We start from the raw sequence: 21,709 nt of genomic DNA on the forward strand, positions 1-21,709 counted from the left end.
GCTGTAGCTGTTTACGATCAAGATTGTATCAGGAGAATCCCGCGGGAAATCCCCAAAGGGTAATAAAAATAATCCCATCGGAAGGGTGTGCAGGATTTTTTCGTTAGTAATAACGCCGTGTAGGACGCGCGAAGTAAATTAATTAGTGAGGGAGGGGGTGGTAAGGCTGTGGTCGTCCTCAGGCGGAGCGGTAGTCACCTGGCTGCCTGTTGCTGTGTGTATATATTAATCTTCGAAGGCCGCAACAATGTGTGACACGCACTTATGGCAAATAAGATCGTGTCAGATATGTTTGCAGCCTTCGTTGTGTAACATATTATTGCAGGTAACTGTATATTAATTTTATCTCGATAACGAAACTGACAGTCATTACATTCCGTACTCATTCAAAAGTATTCAACACTAATGATATTGCCTTTGGTTACCGCGATAGTTACTCATGAAATAGAACTATGGAAACAGATTACGAGTATAATTAATTGATCATACATCCCGACGTTTCAAACCCTTACAGCGTTCGTGGTCACCCGTTGACCACTTGCGAAAAAAGAAAAACAAGCAGGCATTTAAAAAGAAAATGTTCCGCTCCGCTGCCTCATTGGCTCCATCCTGCTCCTCGGAAGGGGTGGCTCGTTAGGCCCCGACAAAAAAAGGTCCAAGTATGAGATAAGAATTATTGGCGCGGCGAAGTATCGCGCCAACACTAGTAGTAATCACTAGTCCTAGCCTAGAGCTAGCCGCATAGAAAGAAAAGAAAACAAAAAAAAAGCGGCCAAGTGCGAGTCGGACTCGCCCATGAAGGGTTCCGTATTTAGGCGATTTTTTATTTATTTATTTATTTATTTTAATCTTTATTGCACAATACATGAAGGTACAAATGGCGGACTTAATGCCTTAAGGCATTCTCTACCAGTCAACCAATGGGACAAACCAGAAAGATTAAGTAGGTGCAGTGTCTTTTAGAATATATTAATTTGAAAACAGGACTATATCATTATGAATATAAACTATATTGATAAACTTACACATATACTTAATATAGAAATAAACCTACATATATACCATACATATATAAACACCTAGTGTGAATCATTAAGTTGACGAAGAGGAAAGTTTGTCAAGGAAATACTTGCGCAGCATGCGCTTGAATGTGAATTTGGTCTGCGCTTGTCTGATAGGGAGTGGGAGAATGTTCCAAAGTCTGATAGCCTGAATAGTGAAAGAATTGGACATGAAACCCGTTCGATGCTGGGGGACAATGAGCGTAAGGCTACGGGAAGAGCGAAGATCTGTAATACCTGGACGTGGAGTGACAAATTTAAATTTCGACCGGAGATAATCTGGGGCGGACGGGTCAAACAAGATTGAGTAGAGAGTACACAGAGTACGAAGGGACCTACGTTCTCGTATAGGGAGCCAATTAAGTTTTCTACGGAAATAAGAGATATGGTCATACTTACGAAGTCCGAACACGAATCGAATGCAGCTGTTAAGTAGCCGGTCAAATTTATTTAAAGAATCTTGAGTGATATTAGTGTAACAAACATCAGCATAATCAAGGACAGGCAGAACAAGAGCTTGGACGAGGAGAGTTTTTGTGCTGACCGGGAGAAAATGTTTATGGGGATAGAGTGCTCTTAGCGTGTTAATTACTCTACGACTTACGTCGGACACCTGAGGTTCCCATGTGAGCCCACTGTCGATTGTTAGCCCCAGGTTCTTCACTTGCGATGAAAGCGGAATAACTTCTGTTTCAAAGAGAACCGGTGCCAATTCAGCAGTGTTTACCAAAGAGAGTAAGCGGGTGCTGCCAAGTAATATGGCCTGGCATTTGGCTGGGTTAACTGTGATACCAAAGCAATGTGACCAAGTGGAAATGCGGTTAAGGTCTAAGTTTATTTCGGCAATTGCCTGGTCCAGATCCTTAGCACTCGCTTGGGTATAAAGCTGCAAGTCATCAGCATACAGATGGTAAGAGCATTTAATTTTAGACGTAATAAGGTTGATAAAAATCGAGAAAAGAAGAGGTGAGAGTATTCCGCCCTGTGGAACTCCAGAAGTGAGAGTACACCAGTCAGAAGACGTACGATCAGAGCGAACCGACTGACGGCGGTCCTGAAGATACGAAGAGAACCAACCAGCCGCAGATGAAGATATATTCAAGTGCCTTAGAGTGGCCAGCAACAGATCATGGTTAACAGCGTTAAAAGCATTGGAGAAATCGATAAGGACCAACACTGTTAACAATGAAGAGTCCATACCCAGCCTCACGTCATCGACCACTTTGAGCAAAGCGGTGGAAGTACTGTGGCCACGACGAAAACCAGACTGAAAAGAAGAAAGTAATTGATTGGAATAAATGTAAGCGGACAGTTGTTTATGGACAATAGCTTCTAAAATTTTTGAAAGAAAGGGGAGAATAGAAATACGATTTATGACGTATTAAAAAAAAACTACTTGCTAGATCTCGTTCAAACCAATTTTCGGTGAAAGTTTACATGGTTAGTACATCATATATTTTTTTTAGTTTTATCATTCTCTTATTTTAGAAGTTACAGGGGGGGGGGACACACATTTTACCACTTTGGAAGTGTCTCTCGCACAAACTATTCAGTTTAGAAAAAAATGATATTAGAAACCTCAATATCATTTTTGAAGACCTATCCATAGATACCCCACACGTATGGGTTTGATGAAAAAAAAAATTTTGAGTTTCAGTTCGAAGTATGGGGAACCCCAAAAATTTATTGTTTTTTTCTATTTTTGTGTGAAAATCTTAATGCGGTTCACAGAATACATCTACTTACCAAGTTTCAACAGTATAGTTCTTATAGTTTCGGAGAAAAGTAGCTGTGACATACGGACGGACAGACGGACAGACGGACAGACGGACAGACGGACAGACAGACAGACATGACGAATCTATAAGGGTTCCGTTTTTTGCCATTTGGCTACGGAACCCTAAAAAGGCATTTTACCCATATTTAAGTGGTGTTGACAGACGTTCTGTTTTGCCATTTTGGCAAATGAATTATCTAAAGTCATTTTCCCGTGATCAATAAAAAAATACAGATCCGGGAACTGACCCATGTAGGTCAGTTTTATCAAAATGATAAATTTAAAGTCAAAACATTATTTTTTCAAGTAATGTTTTGACTTCAACAAGCACTTTTAAATCGTCAGTTACAAACAACATTTAAAGATAATGTTTGTGGTCTCAAAAGTGCTCTATTTCGAAGAAGTAGAGTCTATTTTAGCTTATTTTTTTTATACTCATAATTATGACATTTTTATCAAGGTTATCAGTAGCCGTTTCATTTCTAAGTTATCAGGCCTAGCCAAGATGACAAATGCCAAACGAAAAGACGGACAAGTGCGAGTCAGACTCGCCCACCGAGGGTTCCGTACAAATTTAACTTATTTTTTATAACTTTTTATTCATTTATTTATAGTTTTTAGACTTTTTTCTGTACTTGTAGTGTAAGACGATATTACTTGCCAAATTTCATATTTCTTGGTCAACGTGAAATACCCTATCAATTTTGATTCCTTTGAGAGTGTTGAAATACACGTTTTTTGCGGCATAAACGACCGTATCTTTTTTTACGTTAACTTAAAAGTTTCATTTTTTCACTGCTTTAAGGGACTGTAGACCTGAGTTATTATAGTTATAATTTCAACAACGTTCCCGAGATAAAGGGTCTTGCCAGACGGACGGACGGGTTACGTTACGTTTCTTTCTTTTGAGGTACGGAACCCTAAAAACAACTGTCATAGATGCTAATAATTATATACTTACCAATTCACAAGATATCAAAAGAACCCTACATGCTTAAATAGACTCGCACTTGACAGTATTATTCACATGTTAATGTTATAATTAATACAATAATAGTAATATTACAATGAGGCAAACATTAGATAGGTAAATGATAATTATGTTCCACTTGAGCCTACAACAATTGATGCGCAAAAATGCAACATTGCAATATCGTATTACAAAAAAAATACTTTGAACAGTATTTTATCTCCTGAAATAAATGTCTGTTATGTACATAGAAAAAGTAATAAGTAAAAAAAGTAGTAAGTGTAGTATTTTATCTTATGAATTCCGCATCAGTGTGGTAGCCAAGTCAAGGTAAATGCAAGCTGCAACGACAGACAAGTTAGATAATAACACAAATTGAATAAATGACCGACCCTACTAATGACTAATTACCAGGCCTCGGAGTTTTTTTAGCACGGTAAGACTAAGGAGAGCTATGGAGTCTTTGTTAACATTAAAATTAAGTTCATACTCATACTCATCCTCATTAATTAAGTACAAGTAAATTATGTACAGCTCTAGACCTAATAAATATCAGCGATCATCACAATAACGAAATACGTAACTATATATTCATGACATAATGTGACATCTGATTTACTCATACACATATTTAGGTAAAGAGGTTTAATCATAAGTGGCCTATCACTTAAAAAAGTACTTAAGACATGCAACCTATGATTATAAACATTGGTAATACGTATTCGACATATTAAAACGATATTCCATAGATATTAAAACTGTTTATTATTCATTAAGGTTGATATAGGGCTACAATATTTTAGAATAGTTATGCGTTACTCTTCCTTACGTCTACAAAACAGTTCGTTCACACATAATGGGCAGTATAAACGTCGTAAGTCGCATTCATGGGCATCATTTTCAAGACACCAATAGTGACGGCAGCAATCTTCACAATATCCAGTTGATTTCATCCCTTCATCTTTAAGAGATATAGCCTCACGAGGTAGTCCTTTGAAGAACATGTCAACGTAGATTGTATGAGGAAGTTTCAAACAGTAAAACGTGGACCGCATATTTTCCGCATATCTAAAATAAATTAAAACAATATAAACTGAGTGTAAATAATCACGCTGACACGGAAACGCTACAATAACATTATAATAACTTTACTTGATCCAAAACTGGATAATCATTTCGAAAAAATCGTATGCCTCTCTTATAAGACCAATAACTTTCACTGCAATATGGGTAATATAATAATATTAACATACACATATACATATTATTACTTTTTTATAATATAACATTTAATTAAATATATGTAAACAGAATTAATTACATATAAGTAGTCTAAGTATTTATAAAACGATTCGGACGAACTTAATTAATGAGGATGAGTATGAGTATGAATTTAATTTTAATGTTAACAAAGACTCCATAGCTCTCCTTAGTCTTACCGTGCTAAAAATACTCCGAGGCCTGCTAATTACACTCGTTCGTGACATTGCACGAGATACACTGGCCGAGTCATCACCGTTCACAGAAACTCGTAATAAGGCGGCATTCGGATTTCAGAAATATAATGTTTAAATTAAAAAAATACTTTATTGCCACACCTTAAGAAACAATATACAATTTATGAAAAAAACCGGCCAAGTGCGAGTCGGACTCGCGTTCCAAGGGTTCCGTACATTAAGTCCAACTCTTGACTGCAAATGTTTATTTTATTTTATCCTGATTGATATTGACGTTTATATTTATACGATGACGTTACCTATACGATAATGAATGACGAATGGTTGATGTACGTTTAGGTATTGTTGCTTTTTACACACCTTTATTCAGCTGCACCGAGTATATAAGTATATATATTATATTTGTGACGTAAAAATCCACTTAATTTGCAGTGTCTGATTGAACTGAAATTTGGTAAAATAATAACTAATTTTCTCCCATCCCATGGGAAGTGATCCCATAAGTGTTCCGTGAACAAAGTTTTGTACGGAACTCTAAAAACCAGCAAAAACAAGGCCCGACATGCTCTTGTTTTTTCGATGTTATGACAATGAGTTAATGTTAACTAGGTAAACACTTATTAACATATAATAGGTGCAGTTGTGTTATAATGTTGCGGTCTACAATCATTCGTCATTCATCATCGCATTAGTGAAGAGTTGAAGACATGGTTTCAGTGAACTGTGATATTTCAATACTTTATTTGATAAATTCATAATCATTTATTTACAAACAAGATATATACAGTGTATTACTAAAAGAAATTAAAAACTAGCTTAAATCTAAAATAGGCCCTTGAGGCATTGTACCAAGGATGCAGGCGACATTTCCTCGCTGTATCGAACTGTGATATTACATTACCTACTACAAATCATTTAGTGTGCGAAAATCGTTCAAAAAGTATTCAGGCGGGCCGAACGCTTGTTTTCCACCAAGGTGGTATAAAACTCGTTTTTTTTTAAACTTTCACTATTATTACACATTTTTAAATTGTACAACGGGACGGGAGTTAAACGCGTATTCCTTTCCACGGATCGCTATTTCTACAGTAGGTACGTAGGAAGGTACGAGAAGCCATTGAAATCAAAAAACATTGTACTTAGTTTAAATCGGGACGAGGGACATAAACCAAGTGTAAAAAGTTCATTCATATCTTTTGTTTAGAGTGAAGTTGGCTACAAAAGATTTTACTATTATACAAATATTGTAAAAATCCTAACCTACAAAGAAATCTATAAATAGGTACTTAATAATAATAAAGTTATCCAATTCAAATGACGGACATAAGTAATTAACATATCTAAGCGATAAAATACTATAACCAAAACATCTGCGAATGGCTTTACGCTATAAATATTTTTTTACGCAAAACTTGTTTCTGTGTGTGTATCAGGATGGCGGGTGTACATCAACAAATGGAGCTGCGGTATACGTCAGGAATTAGTGCTAGCAATGTGCCAAATGTGCGCCAAAATTGGAGCAATGTGCTCTTTAAACTCCAGAGATATTTAAGAAATAGATGACGCCCGCCATCCTGACGTCAGGTTGGCGGGTGCATTTCCAGATCCAGCTAACGACTGCCTACTCAGGGGTGAAAGTACTGCCTAAGGTTAGTGCTCGCAATGTGCTTCCACATGTATGAAGCACAATCAAATTCAGAGAGCGGTTAAAGAGAAATATGGAATTGAATAAATATATATATAGACGCCTGCTCATTTTAAATAGCAATATTACATCTTCATTGCAGGCAGTTCATCAGGCGCACACAAAACATGCAGGCGCTTTACACATAAAGTCTTATTTTATTTTTTCAATAGACGTGTTACTTACTTATTGAACTTGTGAGAAACACGCAAAAAACTCGTTTAGGTACCGTGAAAACGAACACTCGGTAAAATATTTATATTATTCTACGACCAACTATTACACACATTTAAGTGTTACTATTGCTTGAAACTACAACATTTTCTACAAATGTGTCTACGTTAACCCATTCAAAGCCAGCGACTCTGCGTATGTGGGTATTAGTCGAGTGTGCTCAGAGCATAAAAAGGTCAATAGCGCTGGCGGTACACCGCGAAAATCAGTAAAATCCTGCAAATGGTGTTAAAGGTATGAAAATCGGTACGATTGATCTTTAGGACATTTGAAACAATTTGACCCGAAGCACCAACAAGTAAAAAAAAACCGGCCAAGTGCGAGTCGGACTCGCGCACGGAGGGTTCCGCACCATCAACAAAAAATAGAGCAAAACAAGCAAAAAAACGGTCACCCATCCAAGTACTGACCCCGCCCGACGTTGCTTAACTTCGGTCAAAAATCACGTTTGTTGTATGGGAGCCCCACTTAAATCTTTATTTTATTCTGTTTTTAGTATTTGTTGTTATAGCGGCAACAGAAATACATCATCTGTGAAAATTTCAACTGTCTAGCTATCACGGTTCGTGAGATACAGCCTGGTGACAGACGGACGGACGGACGGACGGACGGACAGCGGAGTCTTAGTAATAGGGTCCCGTTTTTACCCTTTGGGTACGGAACCCTAAAAACGAGAGGAGTTATGACGTCATCTTTTTTTGTATGGAATTAAAAAAAAAATTGTTCAGAAACCTTTCGTGTGTGGTATTAACCCTAAACTTGGCAGGATTTTTTTTGCTCGAATTTAGTGTTTTTATCCTAAAAAAATGGATATTAAGGGTTGGTATAAAGGGTACAAAAATAATTAAAAAAATCTTAGTCTTTTAGTTTTTTATTTATACCTACAACGTATCTTTAAATGCACTCTGCCAAGTATGCACAAATTAACATTTATTTAGGTATATATCCTAGGAGAGACACTGCCAGGTTCACTGTAAGGTGAGTTATGTATCTTTAAAGATTCATTGCCAGGTTGAGGTTGCAGAATATTTACTGTCCTACTAAGAAATTATTAGGATTTTAGGACAAATTACGATACCTATTCTATTTATTAAAACTATTTAACGATATTACTCAAGTGCCACAGATATTACAAATAAGGCTACATCAACAAAATAGAGCTCGCAATCTGGTTGCTCTTGTATCTCACCCCGGGGTCAGATGTCAGATCAGAAATAGACAGCAGCAGTTGCCTTTATCTTAACCATCTTCTCTAGAGAACCTAGACTTGTTATCAGACAGCGATCATGAAACAACAGATAGCGACCCCAGCCCAGCGACCACTGCTATCTATGACCAGCATGCCACCATCACCATCGCCAAATCAGGTAACATTGCTAGTACATCTTCAGAGTGAGTCTTCTACTACAACTACAAGACAAACAGTAAGCCTGTCTGAACAAGCAAATGCGAATGCCACAACACCATCCCATAATCCTATACTATCGCCATTTTCAGGTTTATCATTCAGCTTCAGTGCTCCTTCCCCTGCAACAGCTACTTTTTATTTGGCTTATTTTTTACATATTTTCTGTGACTGTGACTGTGGCCTTTCGAAAACTTCTGCTCAATTTTGACTGGCGCAATTCCGGTAAATCGCTACATTTCCAATACAGTGTGAGAGGTTTTGATTGGACTGGCTTCTTTTTAGTCACAATTATAGTTTTAGTTTTTTTGATCGAGTAGCTACTGCAAGGGAAGGAACACTGAAACTGCAGAGTAGGATGTAGGATGATAAACCTGAAAATGGCGATGGTATAGGATTATGGGATGATGTTGGAGCATTCGCATTTGCTTGTTCAGAGTGGCTTACTGTTCGTCTCGTAGTTGGAGACTCACTCTGAATGTACTAGCAATGTTATCTGATTTGGCGATGGCGGTGGTGGCATGCTGGTCATGGCTAGCAGTGGTCGCTGGGCTGAGGTCGCTATCTGTTGTTTCATGATCGCTGTTTGATAACAGGTGTAGGTGCTCTAGAGAAGATGGTAAAGATGAAGGCAACTGCTGCTGTCTATTTCTGATCTGGGGTGAGGAACAAGAGCAACCAGATTGCGAGCTCTATTTTGTTGATGTAGCCTTAACCTTATCTGTAATATTTGTGGCACTTGAGTAATATAGTTAAATACTTTTAATAAATAGAATGTCGTAATTTGTCATAAAATCCCGCACCAATGTGGATAAGGAGGGATTCACACTGGTGGAAAGGAAGAACAAGGCGCGCAGGGCGCCTCGTAAGACTCTGTGTGGCATTGCGGAGCCGGTTAATTCTGGTCTACGGATAGCGATACCGAGTAAGGCGCTCTACGTGTCTCGCCTGCATTACTCCGCCGTGGCCGACGAGGTGGTGGAGTACGTCCGTCGGAAGTCTGGCTACACGCTGAGGGTGCACCAGCTACAATCGCGTCACTATGTGCACTTCAGTTCATTTGTGGTGCGCGTGCCGCGGCCGCTGCAGGCCGAACTGCGGCTGACTTCTGGCCGAAGGGGGTGGTGTTTCGACGGTTCCGGGGCAACCTGCCGAACCCTACGCCGAGTCAGACGACGCAACGGAGCCACGCTGTTATGTTGTCGCCCAAATCTAACATTTAATTTGTTTTCTTGTTTTGTAGTTTCACAGTGCATTGGTTTTACTGTAATGCTGTGTCACTTATTTGAGTAATAAATAAATAAATAAAATTCTAATAATTTCTTAGTAAGACAGTAAATATTCTGCTACCTCAACCTGGCAGTGTTCCTTTAAAGATACATTTAAACTAGTGGCTCTGTGAGCTGTAGACCTCGAGAGCATAGCTTATTGGGACCGTGCACGATGACAGCGCCACACAGCGGTTTGATCAATCAACAATACAAATATTTTAACTTATTAAAAAAAATACGAAGTTTAACTGAAAAAAAAATACAAAAAGTTATGTCTTACTGGGGATCGAACCGAGACTTTCCGTGTGCAAACAAAATAAGCGATTGTTTACAAAATGCGCCATGATAGTTCTTAGCTAAGCTGACGAAATTCGGCTACTCATTCTCGAGTACAAACTAAATATCTAAATACCGCCTAAACCAGCAATACAATTTTTCTGCATTTTTTGCCATTTACGATGTAAATATGTCTCAAAAATAAAATACTCTTATGATATCAATACGACTATTTGTTTAAGCGCGAGGTATCACAACTCCTCCATTTTTGAAAATTTCCTAAAACGGGATCGACAAAAAAAAAATTATTTACTCATAGAATCTGGTCACAACATTTCACAAGAATCGGTTGAGAATTGTGACCTGTAGAGGAGAACATCCGGACATACAAAAGCAAAATGCCCGAGTCAAAACGTAGACCTTCGCTACGCTTCGGTCAAAAAGCATGTTGTTATTAGTAGAGAAGCTGGCGGTGTGCATTTGTAGATACATACAATAAAACGAGTTCATGATATCTATAACAATAATGCAATGACTAATAAAAATACGTTATTGTATAGAATATATATTCAGTTGTTATGTAACAATCATAAATAGACCGAAATCTAAAAGGAAAACACTAAAAAGTACCACTTTTCCCATACGATGCGTAGACGCAGCTTTGCATAAGAATGCACAGTGTCAAGTTTAGGGTACGAAAGGGCTTTCTGAGCCAATTCTAAAAATATATCACATCATTACATTTCAGATTTTTTTTAAAATTATAATAAAAATAATTTTCAAAACATACCAAGTTTGGGCTTCTCCAGATACCGTTCAATATTTTTTGTAAAATATACCTCAAATTATAGCTAATAGCTAAGATATATTTTTAGAATTGGCTCAGAAAGCCCTTTCGTTTAATAACACACACGATAGGTTTCTAAACATTAAAAAAAAAATCCATACAAAAAAAAGATGACGTCATAACTTCTCTCTTTTTTTTATTTGTTGTTGCTTCGGGTCAAATTGTTTCAAATGTCCTAAAGATCAATCGTACCGTTTTTCATACCTTTAACACCAATTGCAGCGTTTTTTGGTGAACCGCCAGCGTACTACGGCGTTGCGTGAACAAGAGATTTCCTTTCGCAGGATTGGTCCTTAGGACCCAAGGATGGATTTAAAAAGTGGAGCCACCCAGATTTTTGGTGTAAAATTTAGGGGGGGGGGCTTAAAATGTATCTAGTTATCTATATTATTTAAGCTACTAGGCTAAGTTTGGTATCGTTTTCTATAAATCGGGGATGCGGAATTCATTTATGATATCATATTTCTACCATTCCGTAGTAAAAACACATAAAATATGAAGAATTTTTATTTAAATTCCTCTTGACGTTTAAACCGCTAAACCAATTTAGTTGAAAATTGGTATAGACATGACTTGAGTCCCAGGGAAGAACAAAGATACTTTTAATCTCAAAAATAATCCCTTAAAGGTGTAAAAAAGGGAGGTGGAAATTTGTGTGGAGATTCAATAACCGCTGAACCGATTTAGATAAAATTTGGTATAAAGATAGAGTGGAAAAGCATAGGATAGTTTTTATCCCGAAAAAATCCCTTAAAATGAAAGGTAAGGTGTAGGGTTGTATGGGGAATCAATAAACGCTGAACCGATTTGGATGAAATATATGTCTACATCTTTGATTTAGGTGAAAATGATACTAAACTTGACTTAGAACCTAAACTTATTAACCTCAGACGTCGCAGACGCTTAAAACCCTCCCCACCCCCCATCTGCATCAAAAATCTGGGTGGCTTCTCTTCTTAAATCCATCCTTGGGTCCTAAGGACCAATCCTGCCAAAGGAAATCTCTTGTTCACGCAACGCCGTAGTTGACCTTTTTATGCTCTGAGCACACTCGACTAATACCTACATAGGCAGAGTCGCTGGCCTTGAATGGGTTAACGTAGACATGTGTCTAGAAATGCAAATGTTTGCAGAAAATGTTGTAGCTTCAAGCAATAGTAATACCTACTTAATGTGTGTAATAGTTGGTCGTAGAGTAATATAAATATTTTACCGAGTGTTCGTTTTCACGGTACCTAAACGAGTTTTTTGCGTGTTTCTCACAAGTTCAATAAGTAAGTAACACGTCTATTGAAAAAATAAAATAAGACTTTTTGTGTAAAGCGCCTGCATGTTTTGTGTGCGCCTGATGAACTGCCTGCAATGAAGATGTAATATTGCTATTTAAAATGAGCAGGCGTCTATATATATATATTTATTCAATTCCATATTTCTCTTTAACCGCTCTCTGAATTTGATTGTGCTTCATACATGTGGAAGCACATTGCGAGCACTAACCTTAGGCAGTACTTTCACCCCTGAGTAGGCAGTCGTTAGCTGGATCTGGAAATGCACCCGCCAACCTGACGTCAGGATGGCGGGCGTCATCTATTTCTTAAATATCTCTGGAGTTTAAAGAGCACATTGCTCCAATTTTGGCGCACATTTGGCACATTGCTAGCACTAACTCCTGACGTATACCGCAGCTCCATTTGTTGATGTACACCCGCCATCCTGATACACACGTTTCTGTAGGTCATCCGGATCAAATATAACAACAACAGATACATTGGACCACCTTATGTAACAAGCGATCAAGCGACACTGAGTTAAAAATGAGATAATTGATTTCCAAGATATTTGGTTTTAATAAATACTTGTAGGTATCTAAAAAAACAAAGATTAAACATTACAATTAGTTTACAACTTTGGGAAATTATAATTATAAAATTATTTTGTTAAATATTTTGATTTGTGTTTTTTAAGTAGTCACACTACTATATATAAATTATAAACTGAAATAGATGTTAAATATTAAAGAAAAAGTGACGTGATCCGGCCTTCACCACTGGAGGGCTTCGTCACTTTTTATTTAATATATGACATCTATTTCAGTTAATAATTACAATTGGTTGTTGTATGTTTATCTTTTATGTTAAGAGTACAATTTTACTCTAAGTGTGTTTTTATTTTACATTGTCCGTATCGAGAGCGGATGTAGGATCCTACATGTGCAATGTCGGACCGCCGCGCCGCGCCCTCTCAGCGTTCTCAACACACACAAACCAATAATATCGGTCCGATAGCTACTTAACTTAATCCGACATGTTTTTACGTAAAACAGTGTTGGTATCTGGGGCCCGTTTCTCAAAAGCTTGTAACTTGTAATATAGGTACAAGCGGATGTCCCTTTTTGACAGCTTTTGTTAGAAAGGGACTTCCACTTGTATTACAAGTAGTAGTAATAGTAAAACACTTTAATGTACAAAAATTAGAACAATACAGGAAAAATAACATTCGTCATTAGTACAAAAAGGCGAACTTATCCCTATAAGAACTTATCCTTTTATCCCTTATCCCAAGTTACAAACTTTTGAGAAACGGGCCCCTAGTATCTATGGTGGTTACCTACATTGTTATCATGCTTTTAAACTCCATAATATTACTGATATCTGCAATTCTTTTTTTTTCGTTTTTGGCGCTGTTGATTCGATATTGCATAACGCAGTCCAATTAAAACAGGCATAAAATCGTCAATTTAAAAATCCAGCAAAGTTTATCAGTGTGCTCATTCCACTTCCACACTCCGTGTACCATCGTCCACGTTGACTGACATTTCGTAGAGTTTAGAGTTATGCCAAGTTAACTTGGCAGCGATTTTGATAACGCTGACTGTGCAAGTGCTATTTTAAAGGTCATAATTTCATAGACGTTTGACGTTTATAATAACACTTGCACAATCTGTGCCATCAAGCTCTCTGCCAGCTTGGTCTTACTCTACCGTAAAACCGCCCAAACATTAACTTCAATTATGTATTTCGATTTGCTCTGGGTCGAACTGCAGCAGGTCTCCATTGCAGTTCGCGGGTTCCTATGTAACACGCCGACGTTCAAAAGACGCTAGTGTGGTCCGCAGCTGCACTTACCCATATTGAGCTTAGTTGTGGACCATAGTTGTAGTAGATATTGGACTAGGTATAATTAGCAGGTTTTACGGTACTCTTATAATCTCGGTAATTTGACCAATAGTGATAAACTACAACGACACAAAGTCATCTGTGTTACCGAAGAACTATTAAGAGTCGGTGCTATAAAATGCTCTCTTTAATTGTACTGGGTGTATTAGTGGCATATGTGTTGGTGACATGGGTGAATGTGCTTCGGGAGAAGAGAAGGAGTAGGCTGGACGGGCCGGCCCTCTTGCCTGTTGTGGGGTATGGACATCGGCTCATCGGTTTGGATTCCGCAGGTACCTAAGTCTGTTCCTATTTGAAGTCTACGCGAAAAACATAAAAAATTGATTGTTTTTTGAATTTGTTTTATTTTCTTCCAAAAGAGTTAAATAGATACTCCTATACAGGGTGCATTGTCTTTTTGGGTCAGTGAGGGCAGCTACCAGATCCCGTGCTGCTACGAGAAAACGTACCTCGATTTCAAATTAATGAAGATTGGCTTTTACAGATTTTGGAAAAAACATACAGGTTGCGAGAAATAGGTCATTTTTTACAAACTTTTTTTTATGCCAATCGATCCCATTCCTATTGAGGATCAAAAGCTTGTATGGAAGCAAAAAGAAAATTCCGGCTAGAAAAGCCACAAATTCGAGGAAAACTTTTCCCATACTATTTGTATGAAAATGAAAACTTTTATTTTTCACATGCTATTTTTGTATGCCAATCGATTCCATTTTCTATCCAGTAGGTATCAATAGTTTCTTTGGGGTCAACTTACGGTAATGTACTAAAAAGCCACAAATTAATAAAAACTTTCTCCATACATTTACTATGGAGAAAATGTAAAATTATACTCACAATTTTCTACCTCGCCCATCAGTCCTACAACAGCAATGTACAGTACATATTACAGTAATATACAGTTATTACAGTAATATACAGTATTATGGTTCTTAAATGTAACAGGACTGATTGGCCAGATAGAGAACTGTGAATTAAATTTCACGTTTTCTCCATAGTAAATTAATGTACTTATGGATAAAGTTTTTATTAATTTGTGGGTTTTTAGTACATTACCGTAAGTTGACCCCAAAGAAACTATTGATCGTATCTCTTGATTGTTTGTCTCTTTGAAACTATTGATTGTCTCCTTACCAATAACTGATGCTGTCCAAATAATGTTTCATTTCTAACCGACTTTCAAAAAGGAATGACTGTTAAGTAATTTGTAAACAGTTGAAATATGCATAAAGGGTGTTTTTCTATTGCCTATAACAACAAATTCTCCTAGAGTTAGACCAAGATAAGTCTGCAACGATTTTAAAAGCACACGCGGTGCACGTGGTATTTTAAATGTCAAACTTCTGCGAAATAATGACGTATAAATATAACACTTGCACTGCATGTGCTATCAAAATCGTTGCAGACTTATACTCTACTCATTTTTAACAGCCTTAATCTTCTCTGTAATAACTAATAATACATATATAGGGTCACTTGTCGAACATTGAAACAATCGTACACAGTGAAACTTTGCGATATCTCGGAAACTAGGTGTTATCAGCTAGTGCCGTCTGTCAAGCAAGGGCAGGCTCAGGGACCCTCAGCACCTTCCCAATACGCGAGCGCGCCTCGGAGAAGGAGCACGTTGCTACGAGCGTTATTGTGAATTCGTGCGACAAAAGTAATATTTTTCATTTATGTTTCGCAATTTTTTACCAAGATATAGAATCTAGTTTGGCGTTATTTAATTTTTTGTTGTGTTCTATGTGTATTAAAGTTACTTTGGAGCTAAATATTGTAGGGTTTTTGGTATTTAGCATACCTATTTAATTCGTTTTTAAAGTTACGGGTAGTTTGAAATAAGACCTAGCATACCTACTTAATAAGTTTTTAAAGTTAAGGGTAGTTTGAAATTGAAGACTGTTATTGGTTGGGTATAAAAAGAAAGACACTTGGCGGACAGCTCTCTTTGGTTATTGAGTCCTGCTAGCGAACGGTTGTCATAAGACGAGATTATTGTGAATTGGAATAAGACAAGAAAATAAATGGATAAATATCTTCAAGGTGTTGTTATTTTTACACTTCAGAAGTGTGCAGAACGTAAGTACACGCCTACTGCTATTACTTATTGATTTAGTGAGATAACTGATAACATGACCCTTATTCTGAGCTTGGAGATAATTAATTAACTATACGAAATTCTAATGGATTACGTAAGAAATATGGTACTGGTAACATTTTTATTTAATTTAAATGAGTACCTGCATCATTTATTAATAATATTATGATGATTATGATTATAGGCTATCTAATTGCATATCAGTTAAACTTAGGTTAGTTTGACCCATAAATGTAATTAAATGGACATAATATCAATGTGTAATCATAAGAATATATGCGTCAGTTTGTCGAGAATTCAAAGTATTTAACCACCATGCCACCGACAGCTAGGCATAATAATGTTCAGTTAACAAAATCAAGTACACGTGTTCTTCTTAATAAATAGATACGTGACTGTAGTTATTAACTTCTTTGCTACTTACTTACCCACACACATGTGGGAATTAGGCAGAATATGTCAACACGTGGGTCTTGATTGTAGGGTTTTTGGTATTTAGCATACCTATTTAATTCGTTTTTAAAGTTACGGGTAGTTTGAAATAAGACCTAGCATACCTACTTAATAAGTTTTTAAAGTTAAGGGTAGTTTGAAATTGAAGACTGTTATTGGTTGGGTATAAAAAGAAAGACACTTGGCGGACAGCTCTCTTTGGTTGTTGAGTCGTGCTAGCAGGCGGTTGTCAAGAGAAGAGATTATTGTAAATTGGAAAAAGACAAGAAAATAAATGGATAAATATCTTCAAGGTGTTGTTATTTTTACACTTCAGAAGTGTGCAGAACGTAAGTACACGCCTACTGCTATTACTTATTGATTTAGTGAGATAACTGATAACATGACCCTTATTCTGAGCTTGGAGATAATTAATTAACTATACGAAATTCTAATGAATTACGTAAGAAATATGGTACTGGTAACATTTTTATTTAATTTAAATGAGTACCTGCATCATTTATTAATAATATTATGATGATTATGATTATAGGCTATCTAATTGCATATCAGTTAAACTTAGGTTAGTTTGACCCATAAATGTAATTAAATGGACATAATATCAATGTGTAATCATAAGAATATATGCGTCAGTTGGTCGAGAATTCAAAGTATTTAACCACCATGCCACCGACAGCTAGGCATAATAATGTTCAGTTAACAAAATCAAGTACACGTGTTCTTCTTAATAAATAGATACGTGACTGTAGTTATTAACTTCTTTGCTACTTACTTACCCACACACATGTGGGAATTAGGCAGAATATGTCAACACGTGGGTCTTGATATGTGTTGGTTGGAGTATTCAAGGGTGCCTTAATTTTCATTATTTCTTCACTACGGCGCATAGTTTCAGAGATAAATTGATATTTATGATTTATAACCAGGTCTCGCAATTTAATTGAAGATTTTGAGTTTTGATTTTGATCCTTAATGTTAAAATTTGTGGAATATAAGTAGATGGCTTACTATGCAAACGGGACATTGAATTTTCAGTCATTTTTTTGCTACGACGCATAGTTTTTGAGATAAATGAATGTTTATAATTTGAACTACCATTAAACATTATTTTGTCATATAATTCCTTTATAGTTTATAAGGTATTATGATATAGTATATAGGTATATGTAACACCGGATACTTTTACGTTTCATGCCGAGTTGTTGGAGAATATGGCTGACGATGACTCATGATGATCAACGGCGCTTGCGAACACCAGAAGCCTCGGTCTTCGCGAAAGGGAATGTAGCTGGAATAACAGCGGCAGTGAAAAAGGAATCCAGACCGAAGCAGAGTCCTGTTGTGAAAGTCAGGAGTAACCCCGCTTCGACAGCCTTAGCGAGAGGCACGCGCCACTGGACATCAGGTCATGTACACCTACTTTTACTATTATATTATGAATGATTTGATATGGTAATGTGTGTTAGATACCGTGAATTGCTTGACTTCATCTCGTTCATCGACATCTAGCACATATAACATAAGTATAAGATGAATATATTGCCAGAGGATAAGTTGAGAAAAATAAATTTGATGAACCGATAGAAACTATTACTTGTGTACCAATTATGAGAAATTTTTGCCTAAATATGTCAATGCGATATAATAACGCGTATATATCTTATCTTACGAAATAATAGATACGATCTATGAGTGGTTCTCAGCCGGTCAGGCCTTTGACCAACTTTTGTGATTTCTATTTGAACTGCAAGGAAGCTCCACATTTATAATGCCATCTGATTATAAACAAAATTGGACAATAATTAGCTCATTAACGGCACATTTTCTGTGAATTGATCGTGATTATCGAGTATCGAGTATCGAGTATCGAGTATCGAGTATCGAGTATCGAGTATCGAGTATCGAGTATCGAGTATCGAGTATCGAGTATCGAGTATCGAGTATCGAGTATCGAGTATCGAGTATCGAGTATCGAGTATCGAGTATCGAGTATCGAGTATCGAGTATCGAGTATCGAGTATCGAGTATCGAGTATCGAGTATCGAGTATCGAGTATCGAGTATCGAGTATCGAGTATCGAGTATCGAGTATCGAGTATCGAGTATCGAGTATCGAGTATCGAGTATCGAGTATCTAGTATCGAGTATCTAGTATCGAGTATCTAGTATCGAGTATCTAGTATCGAGTATCGAGTATCTAGTATCTAGTATCTAGTATTGATAGTCATTTGGTTTATTGAATTATAGAGTCATTTGGTCTATTGAATTATAGAGTCATTTGGTTTATTGTATTATAGTCATTTGGTTTATTGAATTAGAGTCATTTGGTTTATTGAATTATAGAGTCATTTGGTATATTGAATTATAGAGTCATTTGGTATATTGAATTATAGAGTCATTTGGTTTATTGAATTATAGAGTCATTTGGTTTATTGAATTATAGAGTCATTTGGTATATTGAATTATAGAGTCATTTGGTATATTGAATTATAGAGTCATTTGGTATATTGAATTATAGAGTCATTTGGTTTATTGAATTATAGAGTCATTTGGTTTATTGAATTATAGAGTCATTTGGTTTATTGAATTATAGAGTCATTTGGTTTATTGAATTATAGAGTCATTTGGTTTATTGAATTATAGAGTCATTTGGTTTATTGAATTATAGAGTCATTTGGTTTATTGAATTATAATAGAGTCATTTGGTTTATTGAATTATAGAGTCGTTTGGTTTATTGAATTATAGAGTCGTTTGGTTTATTGAATTATAGAGTCGTTTGGTTTATTGAATTATAGAGTCGTTTGGTTTATTGAATTATAGAGTCGTTTGGTTTATTGAATTATAGAGTCGTTTGGTTTATTGAATTATAGAGTCGTTTGGTTTATTGAATTATAGAGTCGTTTGGTTTATTGAATTATAGAGTCGTTTGGTTTATTGAATTATAGAGTCGTTTGGGTTATTGAATTATAGAGTCGTTTGGTTTATTGAATTAGAGTCGTTTGGTTTATTGAATTAGAGTCGTTTGGTTTATTGAATTAGAGTCGTTTGGTTTATTGAATGATCGAGTCGTTTGGTTTATTGAATGATCGAGTCGTTTGGTTTATTGAATGATCGAGTCGTTTGGTTTATTGAATGATCGAGTCGTTTGGTTTATTGAATGATCGAGTCGTTTGGTTTATTGAATGATCGAGTCGTTGGTTGATTGAATTGTAGAATCGTTGGTTGATTGAATTGTAGAATCGTTGGTTGATTGAATTGTAGAATCGTTGGTTGATTGAATTGTAGAATCGTTGGTTGATTGAATTGTAGAATCGTTGGTTGATTGAATTGTAGAATCGTTGGTTGATTGAATTGTAGAATCGTTGGTTGATTGAATTGTAGAATCGTTGGTTGATTGAATTGTAGAATCGTTGAATTATTGAATTGTAGAATCGTTGAATTATTGAATTGTAGAATCGTTGAGTTATTGAATTATGGAATCGTTGAATTATTGAATTGTAGAATCGTTGAACTATTGAATTGTAGAATCTGAATTATGGAATCGTTGAATTATTGAATTGTAGAATCGTTGAACTATTGAATTGTAGAATCGTTGAACTATTGAATTGTAGAATCGTTGAATTATTGAATTGTAGAATCGTTGAATTATTGAATTGTAGAATCGTTGAATTATTGAATCATTGAATTATTGAATCATATTTTTAATTCATAGGTTACTGCAGTTGATGTTGCAGCATTACATTGAAATGATTTTAATATGATTTTAATATAAGCGATAATGAAGAGTGCATGGTTGAACCTGTAGAACTCACCGCAATTAAACCGAGATCGAGGAGGATTGATGGCCTCTTATTGGTTATATTAAATATTATGTTTAAATTAATTAGATAAGCTGATATATTAAATAATGCATGAACTATAAAAAACTCGTCAAATAATAGTAGATTACCATTGAGGCAGTTTTTAAAAGAGATAATTTAATAATAAGAGATATTAATTTCAACTGGGAGGTTATTAAAGACACGTATTGCGGTAAAGAATTCACTTTTATACTTTTACTTATGTCAAATAATAGTAGATTACCATTGAGGCAGTTTTTAAAACAGATAATTTAATAATAAGAGATATTAATTTCAACTGGGAGGTTATTAAAGACACGTATTGCGGTAAAGAATTCACTTTTATACTTTTACTTATTGCCGAACTTGAAATTTGATAATTATATTTATACTAGTGCGCAAATCGTAATTAAAAGATTTATTCTTAATATTTTATGTTTACAAAAAGGCGAAGCTCCAGTATGTAGATCTCAATTAACGCAAGTATTTCCTTGAAGAAATCTCTAGCTCCAGTATGTAGATCTCAATTAACGCAAGTATTTCCTTGAAGAAATCTCTGAGTGGATATTGGTGATACATGTTGCGTGGGCAGTTTTCTTACAACCTAAACATAATTACAACGTCGTCGTAATCACCCCAGTAGTTAAATGATACCATATTTCAGTTACAAAATATGCGATTCCATGGTATACATTTTTGATTGTATTCTAGAACAAGTCGGAAGGTACGGATAGGTAAAACATCAGGTTTTTGCAGTTCTATCGTTTATGTCTGCCATGTAACATTTGAAACGTATAATTTATTTAATTCAACGTGTAGAGAAAATATTACTGGTCCTTTTTCTGCGGAAACACGCCTATTTAGGTGCTATGTTTATTCCCGAACTGCGGGATTTGGTATGCTGTAAAGACGGTTAGTGAATTAATATACTGTTCAAGTCTTTCATAAAACAATATGCATATTATAAAAAAAATCTAATAGTCTGAAAATCCCAACGCGTCTTGCAATTGATGAACTAAGTACTTTGTCAGCTTGGATAAATCCTAACAAGCTAGAATATACGACCTTCTCTGAAAACATTGGGAGGGGAGCTATTAGGTATAGGTTTTTAGTACCAGATGATTAATGCATTGATAATGGGAACATAATAGGTCAAGTTGT

The 21,709-nt window shown here is 36.0% G+C and overlaps 1 protein-coding gene across 1 annotated transcript in view; it reads left to right on the forward strand.

Annotated features, from left to right (window-relative positions):
- The first annotated feature begins 14,238 nt into the window (after positions 1 to 14,238).
- LOC134662776 (cytochrome P450 4d2-like) overlaps positions 14,239 to 21,709 on the forward strand; it is a 54,357-nt gene continuing 46,886 nt past the window's right edge. Inside the window, exon 1 of the mRNA XM_063519071.1 lies at positions 14,239 to 14,430. Coding sequence (XP_063375141.1) covers positions 14,277 to 14,430 — 154 coding nt within the window. The 5' untranslated portion in view covers positions 14,239 to 14,276. The remainder of the gene's footprint in view (positions 14,431 to 21,709) is intronic.

This window comes from Cydia amplana, chromosome 3 (genome assembly GCF_948474715.1).
Source record: "Cydia amplana chromosome 3, ilCydAmpl1.1, whole genome shotgun sequence".
Classification (NCBI taxonomy): Eukaryota; Metazoa; Arthropoda; class Insecta; order Lepidoptera; family Tortricidae; genus Cydia; species Cydia amplana.